The sequence below is a fragment of the Pseudophryne corroboree genome, chromosome 11 (assembly GCF_028390025.1).
Source record: "Pseudophryne corroboree isolate aPseCor3 chromosome 11, aPseCor3.hap2, whole genome shotgun sequence".
Lineage (NCBI taxonomy): Eukaryota > Metazoa > Chordata > Amphibia > Anura > Myobatrachidae > Pseudophryne > Pseudophryne corroboree.
The window spans coordinates 114011846-114034815 of NC_086454.1; the positions used below are offsets into that span (position 1 = coordinate 114011846).

The following is a 22970-nucleotide window of genomic DNA, read 5'->3' on the forward strand; positions in this document are numbered from 1 at the left end:
ATATATATACTGGTGGTCAGCAAAATTCTGCACTGTCCTCCTACTATATAATACAATGCAGCACTGATATGGAGCGTTTTTCAGGCAGAGAACATAGATATTTTCAGCACACTGAGCACAGATATTTGCAGCACACTGAGCACAGATATTTGCAGCACAGTGAACACAGAAACTGAGAGAACGCTGCACGTCCTCTCCCTATCATCTCCAATGCACGAGTGAAAATGGCGGCGACGCGCGGCTCTTTATATAGAATATGAATCTCGCGAGAATCCGACAGCGGGATGATGACGTTCGGGCACGCTCGGGTTAACCGAGCAAGGCGGGAGGATTCGAGTCTGCCTTGGAACCGTGTAAAATGGGTGAAGTTCGGGGGGGTTCGGATTTCGAGGAACCAAACCCGCTCATCACTAATATATATATATATATATATATATATATATATATATATATATATATATATCTATCTGAAACTTCACAATATGACGGAATTTTTTTAATGGACATGCTCTTTGCACAACACAGATAGGGGGTGAGATGCAGAAAGTGTAAAAATGTGGGCAAACTTCCAAAAATGCATTTTCCAGAGGTTTGGCTGCATACCACATATGCACCATTCCCCGGAATTCAATAGATTACAGGGCTTGGATGCGGTGGGTAACACCATCTTCAGATGGCGTTGTCCTATAGAAGCCTATGGGCTTCTATTGCACCTACACACTGACAAGGATCTAATCAGATCCCTCCCAACACCCCTTGCAGCACGTGCATCACTAGATGCATTCACAGATGGACTCCTGGGTCATAAACCCGGAAGTCTTCACATTGCAAAGGATTATTCGTGATTTTCTTCATGCATACGGTATAATTAAAAACTGCTATACATGCTGAGAGTGGCGGGATGCATGGCAAGCAAAATGCAATCCCGCCCTTGGTATTCCATCACACCCTGTGGATAACTGCAGATTCAGCACTCTCACATAGTGACATTGCAATCACTCACAAAATGGTGGCGCTGCTAATTCACAAATGAGTGTACTCGTTGGAATACACACATGCAGTCTATGCAACTGAATGTCTGAGCAGTTATGTCATACACCCATCCCACCCAATGCTCACACTCATCCCATGCGGTCACTGCAACAATCCCACTGGGTTCCATCATCCTTCTCACTCCATACATCCATATCATTCAGTATACACATTCAGCACTCACAAACATCTACACTTTCTTTCCCTATATCACTCCATTCTCTTCTGTCTTCCCCAATCCATCAGCCCAGATCTGTCTTTCCCCATCCGTACTGCCCTGTCTTCCCACATCTGTGCCACTGTGTTTCCTTCCATTTAGGCTGCTGTATTTCCCCCATCCACGACCCTCTCTTTCCCAGTGTCTTTCTAGTGTCTGGTAAAAAAATAAATAAATAAATACAGTATATGGTGTATACCCAGTGTGAGTAGGAAAAGGACACTACTTATCTGGTATATTAAAGACTTTTCTTCAGTCATAGGACCAATATAGGAGCATGAAAAAAATAAGAACAAGATAACATAGTGCGTACAGTTTTCACGCAGTTTTCATACCATTAATCAACATAAAACCAGTTGTATATAAAAAACCTTCGTGGGTATAGGCAAATCCCACAGTTTAAAATCCACAGCCAGGAATGTTTTTTTAAAAAGGTTTTTCACAAAGTTTAATACAACACATATACACACAAATGGAAGAAATGCAAGCGTACAGGATAAAAAAGTATAAAGAGTTTATCTATCCATATAGGAGATCGGATACATCTAATTGTCCATAGGTATCCAGATAAATAGTAAAAATTCAAACGTAATTCAGTAATTAGACTTCACCATTGGGAACCACGTCAGTCTAATTACTGACGAAACGCATTGGGAATGATGTACCTGAACCTCTTTTATGGACAGATAAGCCTTTTTAATATTTATTTCCTGTACGTTTGAATTTTTACTATTTATCTGGATACCTATGGACAATTAGATGTATCCGATCTATATGGATAGATAAGCTTGTTATACTTTTTTATCCTGTACGCTTGCATTTCTTCCATTTGTGTGTATATGTGTTGTATTAAACTTTGTGAAAAACCTTTTTAAAAAAACATCCCTGGCTGTGGATTTTAAACTGTGGGATTTGCCTATACCCACGAAGGTTTTTTATATACAACTGGTTTTATGTTGATTAATGGTATGAAAACTGCGTGAAAACTGTACGCGCTATGTTATCTTGTTCTTATTTTTTTCATGCTCCTATATTGGTCCTATGACTGAAGAAAAGTCTTTTATTCACCAGATAAGTAGTGTCCTTTTCCTACTCAAACTGGGTATACACCATATATTTATTTATTTATTTTTTTACCAGACACTAAAAGGCGCCCTTTCCTTCACTAACTCAAATAAATATATATATATATATATATATATATATATATATATTCATATAAGAATTTCCTAAGGTTTGTTATATACCCAACATGCATGCACTGTGCAACACCCCTCAAAAGGCTCCCACAGCAGAGAGTGATGGAGCAGACCTTAGCCTTTATCTCTTTGGGCCATAAGGGGGTAAGTATATACAGTGAGGTGGGGGAGGGACAGAGTGGGGGTATAATGGGGTGAGCAGCGAGCTGACCAAAGTTTGTGCATGCTTGAAAGTCAGGGAAATTTTATTCAGAAGCCTATTAATTTAATTAATACATCATTGTACTGTGGTAAGAAAAAAGAGAATTAGGAGTAAACCCATGTCAACATACTGTACAAACTGTATACAGATACCACCCAGTGTATAGCTAACCAAAGATCCTAGCAGTCAAGCAGTACTAACTACAGGGACAACTTGTATGGTTATTTGTAGAGTATAGGTTATGAAAATGATATTAAAATATGTTCATTTTGTTTTGTGATATACTGTACTGTACAGTTTTGTACGAGTAACAGACATAAATCCTTATGTATTTCAGATTCAGAAACATGCAGGGTGCTGACAAATGTGACTCAAATTTCTAAGAACGGATGTTTTGCTAATGTCAGTCTGTCATACTGTGAAGGCTCGTGTTCCAGTATAACAGTGTAAGTAAGAAAAGTCTCTGTTTATACTTTTTGTTTCATTTTAGTACAATGCTACAGAACCCTTGTGGCACCATATAAATAAAAGATATTAATGATAATCCAGAATATATTAAACATCTTGCCTTGATTACATATGTTGAAGGCTTTCACTTTCTGCTATTAACTTTACATTTATTAAATAAAACCTTAGTCTGACACCCCATGATTATTAATTACAGAGCACTGCAGTCAGAATAAAGAATTAAATAAATCCAAAAAGATACTTAATAATGATAAATTGAATACTGTATATACTGTAGCACTTGAAATCCCCTTTTCATGATAAAAATTAGACTTTATTTGCAACTCACGAAAAAACGCTATTCAATTGTTCGCAAAAAAAATACAGGCAATAATTCTGCATACAGTAGGTCTTAACACATATTTTTTTCCTTCTCCTCTGAGCATGTGAAAAGTTGCGGAAACTCCCTATCGTAAGGTAAAAATGTTGGGATTTGTTTTTTAATTATTTTTAATTGGCCAATAACATACGCCCCCTTTTCCAAAAGCTCCACCCCCTTCCGGATGCGCTGGCGCCTGATGGGTCCCGCATTGCACAGCTACAAAGTGGGAGATATGCAATAATGACGTCATTGTTAGGTTGAAAAAGTGCAAAATGATGGAAATTGGGGTAAAAGGTATGGGACAGTTATATTGGGGTGTTTTATGATTGGCACACGTTTTTAGGCTTTCAGGTGGGTGTAATCATTTTTTGGCTGTGCTTTAAAGTGATTTAAATGACCCAAATATATACTTAAATACTAAATATAATTAAATATGTACTACACATTTGTATAGACCCTTAACTTAAGCAGAGCAGTTATTGTGAACAAAAACACTTGCTTTCTATATTTTTTCACTTTTTTAGAAAAATACAGCCATTTGACACGGTTTAAGTATCCCAAATACTTTTATTATTACCACTAATACACTTCTATACTGTTGTCCTATATTAGTTTGACTTTTTGGGGGTACAGGCAGATTTTACCATTTTCATCTACACTTTTCACTGGTTTTGCCAGCAAGAATTATCACTGAAATCCTGTTTTTGCACATTTGCAATTGAATAGGTAAAAAAACGGGAGGTGAATTTTCATGCGATAGGCACAAAAAGTTTACTCACTGTAAATTACTGTCTTTTCATGGCTAATTGTATATCCCTCTTATTATTAGACTAAATTTAGCTATGAAAATAATACATACTGTATGTTAAAACATTACATCTACACTGGACACTGGAATTGGTCTACACAAAGCTGACTGATTCACACACTCACTGGCGTATTTACAATGGGTGCAGTGTGCGACGTGCACATGGGCCCCCAGGGTCCAGGGGGGCCCACACTGCACACCATGTACCAATTTTTTAAATTCTCACCTCTCCGGAGTCCCCCGCCAGTGGTAGCATCATTAAAGAAATCTCTGGTAAATGGCGTGGCAGCCATTTTTACAGAGATTTGCGCATACACAGTAAGGAAATCTCTGGGAAAATAGCAGCAGAGAGAGAGAGAGAGAGATCTGCGCATGGGTACTAGACTCTGGGACAGTGCTAGGGTCCCCTAGTGACTCTAGTGCCCAGAGTCTACAGCGCTGCCACAATTAGTTTGAATTAGCTAACCACAATTAGTTTGAAATTAAACAATGTAGAAGTGCAGACTTTCAGCTATAATTCAAGGAGTTGAACAAAAATATTGTATGAAACATTTAGGAATTGCAACCATTTTTATACAGTGCCTGTTTTTAGGAGCTCAATTGTAATTGGACAAATTAACATAATCATAAATAAAAAAGTTCATTTTTAATTACTTGAAGAGAATGCTATGTAAACAATGACTGCCTGAAGTCTGGAACCCATGGACATCTCCAAAATGCTGGGTTTCCTCCTTTGTTATGCTTTGCCAGGCCTTTATTGCTGATGTCCTCAGTACCAAAGTTCTTTATTTATGGGCCTTTCTGCCTTTAGTATTGTCTTCAGCAAGTAAAATGCATGCTTTATTGGGTTGAGATCAGGTGATTGGCCATTTCACAATATTCCATTACTTGCCTTAAAAAGTCCTGGGTTCCTCATTCAGTGTGTCCTGGGTAATTGTCCATCAGTACTGTAAAGCACTGTTCAATCAAATTTGCAAAATTCGACTGAATCTAAGCCAACAATATATCTCTATTCACTTCAAAATTCATCCAGATGCTTCTGTCTTCCGTCAGATCATCAATAAACGCTGGTGACTCAGAGCCATAGGAAGCCATACTGGAACATGCTATCATACTGCCTCCACCCTGTTCTACAGATGATGTTGCAGGCTTCGGAACATGAGCCATTCCAAGCACTCACCATACTATTTTATACACATCATTCTGGTACATGTCGATCTTAGCTTCATCAAGAATGCTGTGCCAGAACTGGGCTGTCTGTTTTAGATTTTTTGGTCTAACCTGGACTTTCTATTTTTGAGACTTATGAAAGGTTTGCACCCTGTGGTGAACTTCTCTTTATGGTAGACCTGGATAATAAAGTCCCTATCTCCTGGAGAGTGATCTTCACTTAGGCGGATGTTTTTCCTTACAATGGAGAATTTCCAGTTATCATCCTCCACTGTTGTCTTCACGGATGTCCAGCCTTTTAGTGTAGCCAAGCAAACTGGCATATCTCTTGGCTGTGTATATGGAGGAGTGCCAGGCATAGCTACACTATATATATATATATATATATATATATATATATATATACATACATACAGGCTAAACAGTAGTTTTTATGTGGGACGCTATAAATCTATAACAGGAAATAAAAAGGGTCTCTCAGTTAGTTTAGCTGTCTCTATTATTAACTAAGGATATATAACAGCTATCCTAACCAGTGGTGTGAGTAGAATTGTTTTTAATGGCACACTGTGCTGAAAGATGGGCATGGTTACACAACATGACTGGTCATGTCCGCTTGACACACACACATTCATCCCCATTTTTTCATCACTATGGGATGTTTTGCAGCACTCCAGGAGCTGCTGAACTGGCCCAAGCCACTCATGGGTGGCCCTGAGGCAGGGGTGCTGCAGCTGCTCTATTTGCGTCTCCTCTTTGCATCAGGGAGTGTGATGCAGTGGCTGATTTAGATGGGGGCAATCAGGGAGATCGCCCCCCGTAACACACAGCCCCATCCCGCTGTCTCATCCCAAGGTGGTCTCTCCGGGACCCCTCTCAGCCCTATATTATTAAGTGTGGGTAGCGGAGTGAGTGGAGATAATGCTGGCGGTGGCCGGCCTGAGATTGGCCAGGTGCTCGGTGGTGCTGGGATGCAGGGGGTGTGATTGCCACACCTGGACATGGGAAGACAGTGCATGATGCAGCCAGCACACAGAAGCTGCCTCAGGCGAACGCTTTGAGTTTAACGATGACTGCACCTACTGCGGTGGCTATGAAGATGGCAAGGCCCACAGGCATGGCATCTGCACAGGCCCCAAGGGGTAATGGGAGTCTTTGGGATCTTTCTGGTCGCACGGCTTTGAGGTAGGTAGTCAGGGTGTACACCTGGCCCAGTACTGCTAATAGCCATCCATACTCACTCACTGCTAATAACCATCCATCTACATAGTGCACTCACTGCTAATAACCATCCATACATTGCACTTGCTGCTAATAACCATCCATACCCTGCACTTGCTGCTAATAACCATCCATACTGTGTTCTTACTGCACAGATGCATATAATGAAACATGTGATTACATGAAAAATATGCCTAACAATAAAATGTGTAATTTCTTTTGCAATCTAGTGTATATGGATGTGACTGTGCTGCATGTATACTGTGGACCAATATGATATCCCCGATGGAACGTTTAGACCACGGACAGAGGGATAGAGATAAAAACACACAATGTGTAGTATTCTTACATGCAAAATGGTATAAAACTTCACCAAACTCATCCGGCGTACCTCACTTACAATGTGAGTCATCAGATGATAAATATAAAGGTATCTTTTTGCGTAAATGATAATTATTTCTTCACATGAACACACCTCACTTACATAAGGGCAGGTGTTTGTACTCATATAAAGGTATCTTTCTCGATCATAGCCACTTTTTCACAAAGAGATGGTGTTGAAATCAAAAAATGTTGGTACGTAATCAGCGTACCTAACACTCACTGTGAAAGCTATATGTCTCCTCACATCATGGTTTCTTTAAAAAGGCTCCGTCCAGAGAAGGTAAAAGAATGTGAATTTATTCAAAAAATATAAAACTAAATAAAAAGGCTTGAATCAGCGTAAAAGTCAGATTCCGAGGGAGGTGAATACCGTCTTGGAACATAAAAGTGGCCAACTTATGTAGGTCCCAAATATACAAATATAATTTGTATATGAATGAGCCTATAGACAAGTCATTCTTGTATATGGCAGTAAGCCTTTTATTATGTTTTTCTAATTGTTTACTCTTTACCACTTCCGGTTCCGGTCATGTGACCAGAAGTGACTCACCCTGTTCACTATAAATAGGGAAACCTATTGCTATGGACCCTCATGCCTTGAAAAAGAGTCCTCCGACTCGAAACGCGTTGGTAAGAGGGGATTTTGCGTCAGCGGACTTGTCATCTCACTCCGAGGGAAGGTAAGACCTTGTCTTATTTGTATATTTGGGACCTACATAAGTGAGGTGTGTTCATGTGAAGAAATAATTATCGTTTACGCAAAAAGATACCTTTATATTTATCATCTGACGACTCACATTGTAAGTGAGGTACGCCGGATGAGTTTGGTGAAGTTTTATACCATTTTGCATGTAACAATACTACACATTGTGTGTTTTTATCTCTATCCCTCTGTCCGTGGTCTAAACGTTCGATCGGGGACCCGAACGTAGAGCCTTTCCGGTCAACTGCGGGGATATACAGAGCATAGCTAAGTATTTTTATTCCCTCACAATTTCCACTCTTGCATGAACGTTAGCGCCATCTAGTCCACAATACCATTTTTACTGTCCAAATTCGTGGACCTTTTGGGATAGGTGCATTTTTGGATTTAGAAGGCGGCTTACGGTAGACAAGAAGCGCCCTTAAGGATTTTCACTTTTTCTATAGCAATATGATATCCCATCTGTCGGGATCCTGGCAGTCAGGAGACCGACGCCAGGATCAGGACAGCTGGGACACCGGCAGCGAGCGCAGCATGTGCCCTTGCGTACACGCTGCATTCACCATGCTTTGGGCTCAGCAGCGACCTTTGGTTGCCACAGGGATATATTCCCCCTCGGGTGGTGGCATAGACCACCACCCATGTGGGTAATCGGGATTCTGACCGCCGGTATTTCTCCAGGTGCCAGGATTCCGACAGCGGGTTAATTGACTGTCTCCTGTATACTGACCATAGCGATTCCTGGAGGACTAGTACTATAACATAGTGTGCCCTATTACTGCACCACAGCGACAAGCTCAGAGGACGGCCATCCTATAGTGTAATAAATATTCTATGGTTCATGTGGACAGAATCCACTATACAAAACCAGGGAAATTAAACTGGGCAGTTGTGCAAAACACAGGGGCACTTCTAGTTCCTGCAAAACTCTGACATTTTTTCTCCATTCTCAAAGACCGCTGTTCCCTAGGGTAATACGGATTGTTTTGAAAACATGATAATATGCAGAAGTATTTTACAATATAAGGAAAATATTTTATCTTTATCCCCAGTGACCTGACTTTAGATTTATATTTGCCCCGTTATATTGCCCTTCATGCTAACCCTGCAGTACCCATGCTAGCCCTTGCAGTGATGCCATGCAGCAGTATGCCAACCAAGCACCCAGTCCTCAGTCCATGTCACAGGCAGCACATCCTCCTGTCTATGAGCATGTTAATATCAGAGTGACAAAGGTAAACACTCTTGAGAAAACAGATGTTCTTCTATCATGCACCCAGTGAGGGACCTGCAGCCAATGGAGTGCAGTCTTACACCCAATATGGACCTGCAGCCAAAGGAAGAGCAGCTTTGCACCCAGTGTATTGCCTGCAGCCAGGGGAGAGCAGCCTTGCACTCAGTGTGGTAGCTATAGCCATGACATGTGATGACAATTGGTCTTAACTCAGAGGGTCAGTTTGTTCCCAAGTCATGGATGGATTACGGTGAGGGAAGGAGTCGGAACTGGAAAGAGGAGGAGTTGGGACTGGAAAGGGGAAGGGTCTAAAAAAATTTTTACATGCACCTCTGGCGTGATGTCATGACATTGGTGTTGCACTCCTGGCAACCCTGGCATGTAGATAATGACAGGGCCACAGGGTTAAGGTAGTAGGGTGATATGGTGTACCACCCACTAATTATTTAGTGGTATGATGTACCAACTTACTTTCACTACTGGTCAGTTAAAGAAGCAGAACTGTTGACAGTTGCAGTAAAAAAATATATACCCATATGAATGCATTGGCATTGGTATAAAATTGTACTCTGAGGGGTCTATCCAAATGCGGGTGAAGTTCTTGCCCCTGAGAGTTAGTGCAGCAAGAGACGAACTTTATGGCAGCACAATCTTCCACAATTTTGTTCTCAGCCCCATAGGGCTACATACAGAATTGTATGAATTTGAGGTGATATCAGGCCAGAAAATGCTGTACCATTGTTGGTGTGTTCACACCACTGCAATGACAATTTGCATCCTTTATGAAAGTTGCGTGCATTGTTAGACAAGGTGAGACTAGTATTAGGTTAAAACATCTATGGAGATTAAACTTCCTTTTAGTTTATTGAGTAGTCTTGAGGTATGTTGAAATTATTATAATATGTTATATACATATTTATGACTGTTCTTGGGTTAAATAACTCTTTTCCTAAATAATTAACTCCTTGAAGAGTTCCATGTAATAACATACATATTCCTTTGTCTTTATTGCATCTTATCTAAGTGTTGTCCCTATCGGAGTTCGTAACAGGTGTTAGCTTTCAAACCCTCTCACACAAAATTAGAAGTTCTCCCAAGCCAAACTCAAGGTTGGGTGGAGGCACGACAAAGTAACTTAGGGTTGCACTACTATGGATCACAAATTCAACAGCAGCAATGTCATTTTAAATATGCACGGAATTTAGTTGGAATATATTTTTTAGACTTAAACTGTAACACAAATGCAATGTGGCTGGCAGAAATATGATACTGCATAAAGATGCATTAATCCAAATAACAGATTCATAGGAAATCCTTCCTTTTCTCTTGGGTTGCTTAGAAAACAGAAGCAGCAAACCATCGTATATGTATAATATAGAGGTAAACATATCATCAGTGATGATATTTAGTAAGTAACTATTGCATTTATCACCATATAGAAACAAAGTATATTTGTATATACAGTAGGCAAGGCTTTAGAATCAACCAAAAGATGTTCTCGCCACAATGGAGAGTGATCCAACAGATAGTCTGGGTTAATCCAGATCCAGTGCAAGGTTTCTTAGCAACCTAGGCAAATCTTCAGCCCACTGACAACACCGCCACCACAACCACCACCGCTAATACCCACTTTCCAGGCCCTCAGTGTGGAGGCAGCATCAAATAATTTCCATAGCTGCCATCTGCGCTATGACAAGGATGCCTCCATGTGACTTTCTTAATAAAATTATGGCCATTTAGTAGCACCCCTCAGATCCTGGCACCCAGGGCTGTTTCTAGCCAATTTGGCTCCCAGTGCGAGATTTAAAAATGCGCCCCCCCATGACATAAAAAATGTGCCCCGCCCCCCACACACACCTAGATGGGGAAAAAAAAATTGTGCGTGCACCCGGCAAGGGGGCATGGCCTCATCTAAATGGGTGTGGCCTCATTTAAATGGGCATGGCCTCGTCTGAAAAGACTACCTCACAATCCAGTTTTTGACCCTGCTCCAACAGATCACGACCACCACAGGAAAAAAAGTCTACCATATTAAGCCCCACACAGTAATGCACCCTGCACCATATTATGCCACACACCGCAATGCCCTTGATACATTAAATCCCCACACTACGGCAGGCAAGAGTCCCCATTTCACACATTACGGCAGGTGTCCCCATTTTACACATTGAGAGAGAGAATACTTACAGAGGCGATTACCGCTCTTCGGCCCGCCTCACCAGTCGCTCCTCGCGCTGGCCTTTCCCTCTTCCTAACTTGGATCCCCCTCTGTACTCCGCTCGGGGGGGGGGGGGGTTTGCGGAGTGACGGGGTTGCGTTGTGACGCAACCGCGTCATGCCGTGAAACTCCGCCCCCGTGCGAGTCACTCAGGGAGAAATACGAGGGGCAAGCAGGGAGCCACAGTTAGTGCCGCTGCGGGCGCCCAGTGCGGTTGCACTGCTCGCCTGCCCCAAGAAACGGCCCTGCTGGCACCCTATGCAGCTGCCTAAAGCTGCCTAATGGTAGAGCCGGCTATTGGTCAATATTGTGTGTGTCAGTATATCTGTCTTCTTTTAGTCTCTGTGGTTTTCTTACTTCATGAAAGATATTGATATGCTGTGATTATTATTTAGGAGGTATTCTCATAAGTTTGACAGACTGTGTGTTCATGTATATTTGTTCAGGCTTGTGTGAAGGTGATAAATAACTAAAAAAAATATTGTGGTTTTCACTTTTTCTACAATATGTTTTCAATTTCCTACCAAAGTAAAATATTTTATTTCCAAATAATTTTACCTGGAAGAAATACATTAAAGTGACCTTTAATTTCCAAGAATGGTCTTACTATATCACATACAGCTGTAACCTACTGCTGTAAATTAAAAAAGTAAGAAGACTAATATTGTATAGAAAGTGAGCAGGGAGTTGATTCAAACAGCAAAGCAGTAAGTACCACATTAGTTGTACTTAGAGGACAGTAGGTTATGATGAGACAATTTTTATTTATGTTGTCCCCTAAGCATGGAAAAATGAGACAGAAGAAAATCCAAATACTGTATCTACCTTTATTTCAGGATGTATCCTATTAACTGAAATTATAGTGTAAGAATGTATCTATGAAAAAAGGGCTGTGAAAATATGACTTCTCACAAAGGGGGATATCCAATTAGCCCCGGTAAATTACCGGGGCTAATTGTACCGTCGGGGGCTAGCTAATTAGCCCCGATAAGCAGTGGCACGCGCCGGCTTATCTGGGATTTTGTTTCACCTGCCTCCGGCAGGCGAAGCAGAGTCCCCGGAAACATCCCGTTTTCATCCGAAAATGGGTCTGTTTCACATGAAAATACACAAGTTTCACTGAACCTGTGTGTTTTCGGGATAAGGTTTTTTTTTTTTATAGGCTATCCATCTGGATAGCCTGTAAAAAAAAAAATCGGTGAAACAAGTACGAATGCGATGTTTTACCGGGGATAATTGGATAGCCCCAAAAAATTTGATCTTGGGGCTCAATTAATCCCAGATTGGTGGTACATTAAGCTAATTCAATGGGTAAATTGTGCCATCTGGGGGCAATGTATTTATAGTAATGCATTTTACTTTTTTAAATAGTCTTAATTTTGTTTCTTAAATGTAACTATAAACAATATACAACCAACCAAATAAAGTTTATCATTTAAAAATGAAATAATTTCCATACAGTACATCATTAGTTTGTATTTCGACAGCTATTCAACTTTCCACCAATCAAATTTGCAGGGAAATATGAAGTTTTGCTCACTTCCTGTTCCTCCAGCCTTTTGAGGTTGAGGTAGCTTCTTAAGTAAATCACTTTGAGGAAGATTTATAAAACTTGGAAAGAGATAAAATGGAGAGAGATAAAGTATGAACCAATCAGTTTATAACTGTCATTTTATATGCTGTGTATGAATTATGACAATTAGGAGCTGATTGGTTGGTGCTTTATCTCTCTCCACTTTATTTCCAAACTTTGATAAATATCCCCCTTTTTGGGATAAAATGGCACATATTATCCTCAAATGCACAAGTGGGTTTCTATTTGCCAGTGCTATCCTGGATTCTTCTGAGAAATCTTGTAGTCACTTTGTCACCCTCAAATTTAAACTGGCTGAATTTACCCCACAGCCACCATTTTGGAAAAAACTGCCTATTTTAAGTAATCCAGGCTAATCTTTAGCAAAATGATTCTAATACATTGGTATAATATGTATTTTTATGGACTGGGAAAAAATGCTTTGACATAACAGTATTCTTGACAAGTAGAAAATTTAGTTTGACAAGAAAAAAACAGTTTCTTGTGAAAAAAAAAATATCACTTTGCCAAATGTTTCTCTATATCACAGTCAGACAGAAATGACGGGTGATTCCTGAATTTATGTTCACACAGCAACAAAAGTGTACAGTAGTCTAAATACAGGGAGTGGATCAACTTATCCAGTGGCTCATTTTACCTACGCTCTCTAAAGATTGTCACAAGTGTACTAGCAGCTTTCATCCATTAGATCCGTAAAATATTATCTTGTCACCGGTTTGTTGACACTCTTCTGCAGTTGGGCCTAATTCAGCTTCATACACTGTACTGCAAAAATCGTTATTTGTCGATTCCCCCATTTCTGCGCATGCATGCACACCACTGCATGAATGCGTGAGGACCTAAATTGCAGGGGTATATGATCGCAATCTAAGTGCTGGCAGGGGGGCAGTGACGGTGCTACATTGCAGCATTGGGTGTTGATGCAGCGTTGGGGGTGCACAGTCCTGATAATGGAGGCATGTCCGGACTGTCTGCAGGGTGGGTCATGGTGACAGTGTGATGTTACATGCAGTCGCTGTGACCCCAAACATGGTGGCCCAGTGCCTGCCTTAGCAGCTGGGTGGAGCAGGCAGGGGACTACATTAAAGATGTGGGCACTTTGCTGTTTAGTAAAATGCTTGCATTTTAGCATGGGGGAAGGACTCTGCATGCAGGGCAGCCTTGCCCTGTGCTGGGCGGCCCCCACATGCTAGCGGAAGAGTTGTAGTTTTAAGAATTTTCGCAAAACTACAACTCATGCTGAATTAGGCCCTTTGTCTTTTACCATATGTTAAAATGTTCCTGAACCAAGAGATGATTGAACTTGTTTTTAAGTGGTTACTAAATAGACTAGTGAAACCAATTCCAAAGTCTGAAATTACTGCATGTGATAAATACTTGAACTCTGCAAATATTAAATAATTTTAGTTAAATTCAAGAAGCATGCAGTTTCAACAATATTTGAGCCAATTTATATTTGTTCAATCTTATTTGAGCTATAATATGCTATTTTGAAAAGTATTTTTTATTTAGTTCTGTAACATGAGGAGCAAATTGGACTCTCAAGCTCTAACTTCATTTATATTCGATGTTTGATAAAAAAATTTTTAAGAGGCAATAAAATTGTAGTCACTTAAGACAGAAAATTAAACAGTTTATAATTTAATTTTGCAGCTCAATAGAACCAAAGATGAGATTCAAAATTTAGGAAAATACTAAACCAACAGTTTGTGATGGACAACCCAGGTGGTTTGATCAAATTTGACTTTAATAGCATGTACAAAAAGCAATTGTAACATCTTTTGCCTTTTCACAATATTATTTTCTTAGATAAACCTGGCAAAATGAAGTAAAAGTTTTTTCACTATTATTGAATTAATCAGTATGTTTTTGTACAGGTTCTCTGAAAAATCATTCAAAATGGAGAGAATACGTACTTGCTGTAATGAGACGGATACTACTGAGATAGAGGTTGAGCTGTTCTGTCCGGATGACAACAGTACCATTAAAGTCTTCATCACTTCTGCCAACAACTGTACTTGTACTATTGATAACTGTATCCCTTGAGTTTTGCATGAACCATCCTTAATTACATTAAAATAAATGTAAAACAAATTTTCACATCATCTATTTCATACAACCAAAAAGAAATAAAGAATATTTGAATTCATTCTCTCTTTGTCTCTGTGTTTCTGTGTGTATATTAATGTACTTACTATATTCAACAGATTGAATATGATTAATGGTTATCAATTCTAGTTTCTATTTGATAATATAATGTACATGGCATGAAGTAATCCTTGACTGTCATTTTTTTATTTGCACAACTATGCTTTTTTTCAATAAATGTTTCTTTTCATGGTGCTTAAAATATATGAAGTGACTAGCAGAACTGTCTAAATTATTGATATTACATTTAGAGATGAGCGCCTGAAATCTTTCGGGTTTTGTGTTTTGGTTTTGGGTTCGGTTCCGCGGCCGTGTTTTGGGTTCGACCGCGTTTTGGCAAAACCTCACCGAATTTTTTTTGTCGGATTCGGGTGTGTTTTGGATTCGGGTGTTTTTTTCAAAAAACCCTAAAAAACAGCTTAAATCATAGAATTTGGGGGTCATTTTGATCCCATATTATTATTAACCTCAAAAACCATAATTTCCACTCATTTTCAGTCTATTCTGAATACCTCACACCTCACAATATTATTTTTAGTCCTAAAATTTGCACCGAGGTCGCTGGATGACTAAGCTAAGCGACCCTAGTGGCCGACACAAACACCTGGCCCATCTAGGAGTGGCACTGCAGTGTCACGCAGGATGTCCCTTCCAAAAAACCCTCCCCAAACAGCACATGATGCAAAGAAAAAAAGAGGCGCAATGAGGTAGCTGTGTGAGTAAGATTAGCGACCCTAGTGGCCGACACAAACACCGGGCCCATTTAGGAGTGTCACTGCAGTGTCACGCAGGATGTCCCTTCCAAAAAACCCTCCCCAAACAGCACATGACGCAAAGAAAATAAGAGGCGCAATGAGGTAGCTGTGTGAGTAAGATTAGCGACCCTAGTGGCCGACACAAACACCGGGCCCATTTAGGAGTGTCACTGCAGTGTCACGCAGGATGTCCCTTCCAAAAAACCCTCCCCAAACAGCACATGACGCAAAGAAAATAAGAGGCGCAATGAGGTAGCTGTGTGAGTAAGATTAGCGACCCTAGTGGCCGACACAAACACCGGGCCCATTTAGGAGTGGCACTGCAGTGTCACGCAGGATGTCCCTTCCAAAAAACCCTCCCCAAACAGCACATGACGCAAAGAAAATAAGAGGCGCAATGAGGTAGCTGTGTGAGTAAGATTAGCGACCCTAGTGGCCGACACAAACACCGGGCCCATTTAGGAGTGGCACTGCAGTGTCACGCAGGATGTCCCTTCCAAAAAACCCTCCCCAAACAGCACATGACGCAAAGAAAAAAAGAGGCGCAATGAGGTAGCTGTGTGAGTAAGATTAGCGACCCTAGTGGCCAACACAAACACCGGGCCCATCTAGGAGTGGCACTGCAGTGTCACGCAGGATGGCCCTTCCAAAAAACACTCCCCAAACAGCACATGACGCAAAGAAAAAAAGAGGCGCAATGAGGTAGCTGTGTGAGTAAGATTAGCGACCCTAGTGGCCGACACAAACACCGGGCCCATCTAGGAGTGGCACTGCAGTGTCACGCAGGATGGCCCTTCCAAAAAACACTCCCCAAACAGCACATGACGCAAAGAAAAAAAGAGGCGCAATGAGGTAGCTGTTTGAGTAAGATTAGCGACCCTAGTGGCCGACACAAACACCGGGCCCATCTAGGAGTGGCACTGCAGTGTCACGCAGGATGGCCCTTCCAAAAAACACTCCCCAAACAGCACATGACGCAAAGAAAATAAGAGGCGCAATGAGGTAGCTGACTGTGTAAGATAAGCGACCCTAGTGGCCGACACAAACACCGGGCCCATTTAGGAGTGGCACTGCAGTGTCACGCAGGATGTCCCTTCCAAAAAACCCTCCCCAAACAGCACATGACGCAAAGAAAAATAAAAGAAAAAAGAGGTGCAAGATGGAATTGTCCTTGGGCCCTCCCACCCACCCTTATGTTGTATAAACAAAACAGGACATGCACACTTTAACCAACCCATCATTTCAGTGACAGGGTCTGCCACACGACTGTGACTGATATGACGGGTTGGTTTGGACCCCCCCCAAAAAAGAAGCAATTAATCTCTCCTTGCACAAACTGGCTCTACAGAGGCAAGATGTCCACCTCATCATCATCCTCCGATATATCACCGTGTACATCCCCCTCCTCACAGATTATCAATTCGTCCCCACTGGAATCCACCATCTCAGCTCCCTGTGTACTTTGTGGAGGCAATTGCTGCTGGTCAATGTCTCCGCGGAGGAATTGATTATAATTCATTTTAATGAACATCATCTTCTCCACATTTTCTGGATGTAACCTCGTACGCCGATTGCTGACAAGGTGAGCGGCGGCACTAAACACTCTTTCGGAGTACACACTTGTGGGAGGGCAACTTAGGTAGAATAAAGCCAGTTTGTGCAATGGCCTCCAAATTGCCTCTTTTTCCTGCCAGTATAAGTATGGACTGTGTGACGTGCCTACTTGGATGCGGTCACTCACATAATCCTCCACCATTCTTTCAATGGTGAGAGAATCATATGCAGTGACAGTAGACGACATGTCCGTAATCGTTGTCAGGTCCTTCAGTCCGGACCAGATGTCAGCATCAGCAGTCGCTCCAGACTGCCCTGCATCACTGCCAGCGGGTGGGCTCGGAATTCTGAGCCTTTTCCTCGCACCCCCAGTTGCGGGAGAATGTGAAGTAGGAGATGTTGACAGGTCGCGTTCCGCTTGACTTGACAATTTTCTCACCAGCAGGTCTTTCAACCCCAGCAGACTTGTGTCTGCCGGAAAGAGAGATCCAAGGTAGGCTTTAAATCTAGGATCGAGCACGGTGGCCAAAATGTAGTGCTCTGATTTCAACAGATTGACCACCCGTGAATCCTTGTTAAGCGAATTAAGGGCTCCATCCACAAGTCCCACATGCCTAGCGGAATCGCTCCGTGTTAGCTCCTCCTTCAATGTCTCCAGCTTCTTCTGCAAAAGCCTGATGAGGGGAATGACCTGACTCAGGCTGGCAGTGTCTGAACTGACTTCACGTGTGGCAAGTTCAAAGGGCAGCAGAACCTTGCACAACGTTGAAATCATTCTCCACTGCGCTTGAGACAGGTGCATTCCACCTCCTATATCGTGCTCAATTGTATAGGCTTGAATGGCCTTTTGCTGCTCCTCCAACCTCTGAAGCATATAGAGGGTTGAATTCCACCTCGTTACCACTTCTTGCTTCAGATGATGGCAGGGCAGGTTCAGTAGTTTTTGGTGGTGCTCCAGTCTTCTGTACGTGGTGCCTGTACGCCGAAAGTGTCCCGCAATTCTTCTGGCCACCGACAGCATCTCTTGCACGCCCCTGTCGTTTTTTAAATAATTCTGCACCACCAAATTCAAGGTATGTGCAAAACATGGGACGTGCTGGAATTTGCCCATATTTAATGCACACACAATATTGCTGGCGTTGTCCGATGCCACAAATCCACAGGAGAGTCCAATTGGGGTAAGCCATTCCGCGATAATCTTCCTCAGTTGCCGTAAGAGGTTTTCAGCTGTGTGCGTATTCTGGAAACCGGTGATACAAAGCGTAGCCTGCCTAGGAAAGAGTTGGCGTTTGCGAGATGCTGCTACTGGTGCCGCCGCTGCTGTTCTTGCGGCGGGAGTCCATACATCTACCCAGTGGGCTGTCACAGTCATATAGTCCTGACCCTGCCCTGCTCCACTTGTCCACATGTCCGTGGTTAAGTGGACATTGGGTACAGCTGCATTTTTTAGGACACTGGTGACTCTTTTTCTGAGGTCTGTGTAAATTTTCGGTATCGCCTGCCTAGAGAAATGGAACCTAGATGGTATTTGGTACCGGGGACACAGTACCTCCAACAAGTCTCTAGTTGGCTCTGCAGTAATGATGGATACCGGAACCACGGTTCTCACCACCCAGGATGCCAAGGCCTCAGTTATCCGCTTTGCAGTAGGATGACTGCTGTGATATTTCATCTTCCTCGCAAAGGACTGTTGGACAGTCAATTGCTTGGTGGAAGTAGTAAAAGTGGTCTTACGACTTCCCCTCTGGGATGACCATCGACTCCCAGCAGCAACAACAGCAGCGCCAGCAGCAGTAGGCGTTACACGCAAGGATGCATCGGAGGAATCCCAGGCAGGAGAGGAATCGTCAGAATTGCCAGTGACATGGCCTGCAGGACTATTGGCATTCCTGGGGAAGGAGGAAATTGACACTGAGGGAGTTGGTGGGGTGGTTTGCGTGAGCTTGGTTACAAGAGGAAGGGATTTACTGGTCAGTGGACTGCTTCCGCTGTCGCCCAAAGTTTTTGAACTTGTCACTGACTTATTATGAATGCGCTGCAGGTGACGTATAAGGGAGGATGTTCCGAGGTGGTTAACGTCCTTACCCCTACTTATTACAGCTTGACAAAGGGAACACACGGCTTGACACCTGTTGTCCGCATTTCTGTTGAAATACCTCCACACCGAAGAGCTGATTTTTTTGGTATTTTCACCAGGCATGTCAACGGCCATATTCCTCCCACGGACAACAGGTGTCTCCCCGGGTGCCTGACTTAAACAAACCACCTCACCATCAGAATCCTCCTGGTCAATTTCCTCCCCAGCGCCAGCAACACCCATATCCTCCTCATCCTGGTGTACTTCAACACTGACATCTTCAATCTGACTATCAGGAACTGGACTGCGGGTGCTCCTTCCAGCACTTGCAGGGGGCGTGCAAATGGTGGAAGGCGCATGCTCTTCACGTCCAGTGTTGGGAAGGTCAGGCATCGCAACCGACACAATTGGACTCTCCTTGTGGATTTGGGATTTCGAAGAACGCACAGTTCTTTGCGGTGCTACTGCTTTTGCCAGCTTGAGTCTTTTAATTTTTCTAGCGAGAGGCTGAGTGCCTCCATCCTCATGTGAAGCTGAACCACTAGCCATGAACATAGGCCAGGGCCTCAGCCGTTCCTTGCCACTCCGTGTGGTAAATGGCATATTGGCAAGTTTACGCTTCTCCTCCGACAATTTTATTTTAGGTTTTGGAGTCCTTTTTTTACTGATATTTGGTGTTTTGGATTTGACATGCTCTGTACTATGACATTGGGCATCGGCCTTGGCAGACGACGTTGCTGGCATTTCATCATCTCGGCCATGACTAGTGGCAGCAGCTTCAGCACGAGGTGGAAGTGGATCTTGATCTTTCCCTAATTTTGGAACCTCAACATTTTTGTTCTCCATATTTTAATAGGCACAACTAAAAGGCACCTCAGGTAAACAATGGAGATGGATGGATACTAGTATACAATTATGGACGGACTGCCGAGTGCCGACACAGAGGTAGCTACAGCCGTGAACTACCGTACTGTACTGTGTCTGCTGCTAATATAGACTGGTTGATAAAGAGATGTAGTAGTATGTATGTATAAAGAAGAAAGAAAAAAAAACACGGGTAGGTGGTATACAATTATGGACGGACTGCCGAGTGCCGACACAGAGGTAGCTACAGCCGTGAACTACTGTACTGTACTGTGTCTGCTGCTAATATAGACTGGTTGATAAAGAGATGTAGTAGTATGTATGTATAAAGAAGAAAGAAAAAAAAACCTCGGGTAGGTGGTATACAATTATGGACGGACTGCCGAGTGCCGACACAGAGGTAGCTACAGCCGTGGACTACCGTACTGTACTGTGTCTGCTGCTAATATAGACTGGTTGATAAAGAGATGTAGTAGTATGTATGTATGTATAAAGAAGAAAGAAAAAAAAATCACGGGTAGGTGGTATACAATTATGGACGGACTGCCGAGTGCCGACACAGAGGTAGCTACAGCCGTGAACTACCGTACTGTGTCTGCTGCTAATATAGACTGGTTGATAAAGAGATGTAGTAGTATGTATGTATAAAGAAGAAAGAAAAAAAAACCACGGGTAGGTGGTATACAATTATGGACGGACTGCCGAGTGCCGACACAGAGGTAGCTACAGCCGTGAACTACCGTACTGTGTCTGCTGCTAATATAGACTGGTTGATAAAGAGATGTAGTAGTATGTATGTATAAAGAAGAAAGAAAAAAAAACCACGGGTAGGTGGTATACAATTATGGACGGACTGCCGAGTGCCGACACAGAGGTAGCTACAGCCGTGAACTACCATACTGTACTGTGTCTGCTGCTAATATAGACTGGTTGATAAAGAGATGTAGTAGTATGTATGTATAAAGAAGAAAGAAAAAAAAACACGGGTAGGTGGTATACAATTATGGACGGACTGCCGAGTGCCGACACAGAGGTAGCTACAGCCGTGAACTACCGTACTGTACTGTGTCTGCTGCTAATATAGACTGGTTGATAAAGAGATGTAGTAGTATGTATGTATAAAGAAGAAAGAAAAAAAAACCACGGGTAGGTGGTATACAATTATGGACGGACTGCCGAGTGCCGACACAGAGGTAGCTACAGCCGTGAACTACCGTACTGTGTCTGCTGCTAATATAGACTGGTTGATAAAGAGATGTAGTAGTATGTATGTATAAAGAAGAAAGAAAAAAAAACCACGGGTAGGTGGTATACAATTATGGACGGACTGCCGAGTGCCGACACAGAGGTAGCTACAGCTGTGAACTACCGTACTGTACTGTGTCTGCTGCTAATATAGACTGGTTGATAAAGAGATGTAGTAGTATGTATGTATAAAGAAGAAAGAAAAAAAAACCACGGGTAGGTGGTATACAATTATGGACGGACTGCCGAGTGCCGACACAGAGGTAGCTACAGCCGTGAACTACCGTACTGTGTCTGCTGCTAATATAGACTGGTTGATAAAGAGATGTAGTAGTATGTATGTATAAAGAAGAAAGAAAAAAAAACCTCGGGTAGGTGGTATACAATTATGGACGGACTGCCGAGTGCCGACACAGAGGTAGCTACAGCCGTGAACTACCGTACTGTGTCTGCTGCGACTGGATGATAAATAATGATATAAAAAATATATATATATCACTACTGCAGCCGGACAGGTATATATTATATAATGACGGACCTGCTGGACACTGTCTGTCAGCAGAATTAGTTTTTTATAGAATAAAAAAAAAAACACCACACAAGTGAAGTCACACGACGAGTGTTTAACTTTTTCAGGCAATCACACAATATAGTATACTACTAACTATACTGGTGGTCAGTGTGGTCAGGTCACTGGTCAGTCACACTGGCAGTGGCACTCCTGCAGCAAAAGTGTGCACTGTTTAATTTTAATATAATATGTACTCCTGGCTCCTGCTATAACCTATAACTATTAACTGGCACTGCAGTGCTCCCCAGTCTCCCCCACAATTATAAGCTGTGTGAGCTGAGCACAGTCAGATATATATACATAGATGATGCAGCACACTGGGCTGAGCAGTGCACACAGATATGGTATGTGACTGAGTCACTGTGTGTATCGTTTTTTTCAGGCAGAGAACGGATATATTAAATAAAACTGCACTGTCTGGTGGTCACTGTTGACAATACTAAATTATTTTGTCGTATAAACAACCCTTAGTGAAGTCTAAGAACACTGTACGCTGTTTACTTAAGAAGTACCGGAAGGGTACGCCAGTTGCGTAACGATCGCTCAGCCGTAGGCGAGACGCTCAAGCGTCACGTTCGCTCACGGCCCAGTGATCACAGGACAGCACGTTGTTGGCTATGACTAGAGTAATGATTCGCTATGGCGTAGCGGACGCTCGAGACCACGAGGAGATCACCAGCGGCGCAGACGCTCACAACGCTATACCTTTATGTCTAAACCCTTTACCAATGAAATGCACAGAATACCTTAATGTGAATACAGGGTGTAAGTGCAACCTTGTGTAACCTGACTAACGACAAAGCTGCTTGAGCGTCACCGACGCTCAAGTGAACACAACACTATAGGAAATACACAGATACTGGTTTAGGGTCCAAAGCCTATTAACTGTATTATATCTAATATACTTGTAAAAGAGAATAACAGTACAAATGATACACTACAATA

At 42.3% G+C, this 22970-nt stretch overlaps 1 protein-coding gene across 1 annotated transcript in view; it reads left to right on the forward strand.

Moving 5' to 3' along the window:
- LOC134969051 (intestinal mucin-like protein) overlaps positions 1–14926 on the forward strand; it is a 63856-nt gene extending 48930 nt beyond the window's left edge. Inside the window, exons 7-8 of the mRNA XM_063944756.1 lie at positions 2988–3096; positions 14689–14926. Coding sequence (XP_063800826.1) covers positions 2988–3096; positions 14689–14857 — 278 coding nt within the window. The 3' untranslated portion in view covers positions 14858–14926. The remainder of the gene's footprint in view (positions 1–2987; positions 3097–14688) is intronic.
- Positions 14927–22970: the final 8044 nt, after the last annotated feature.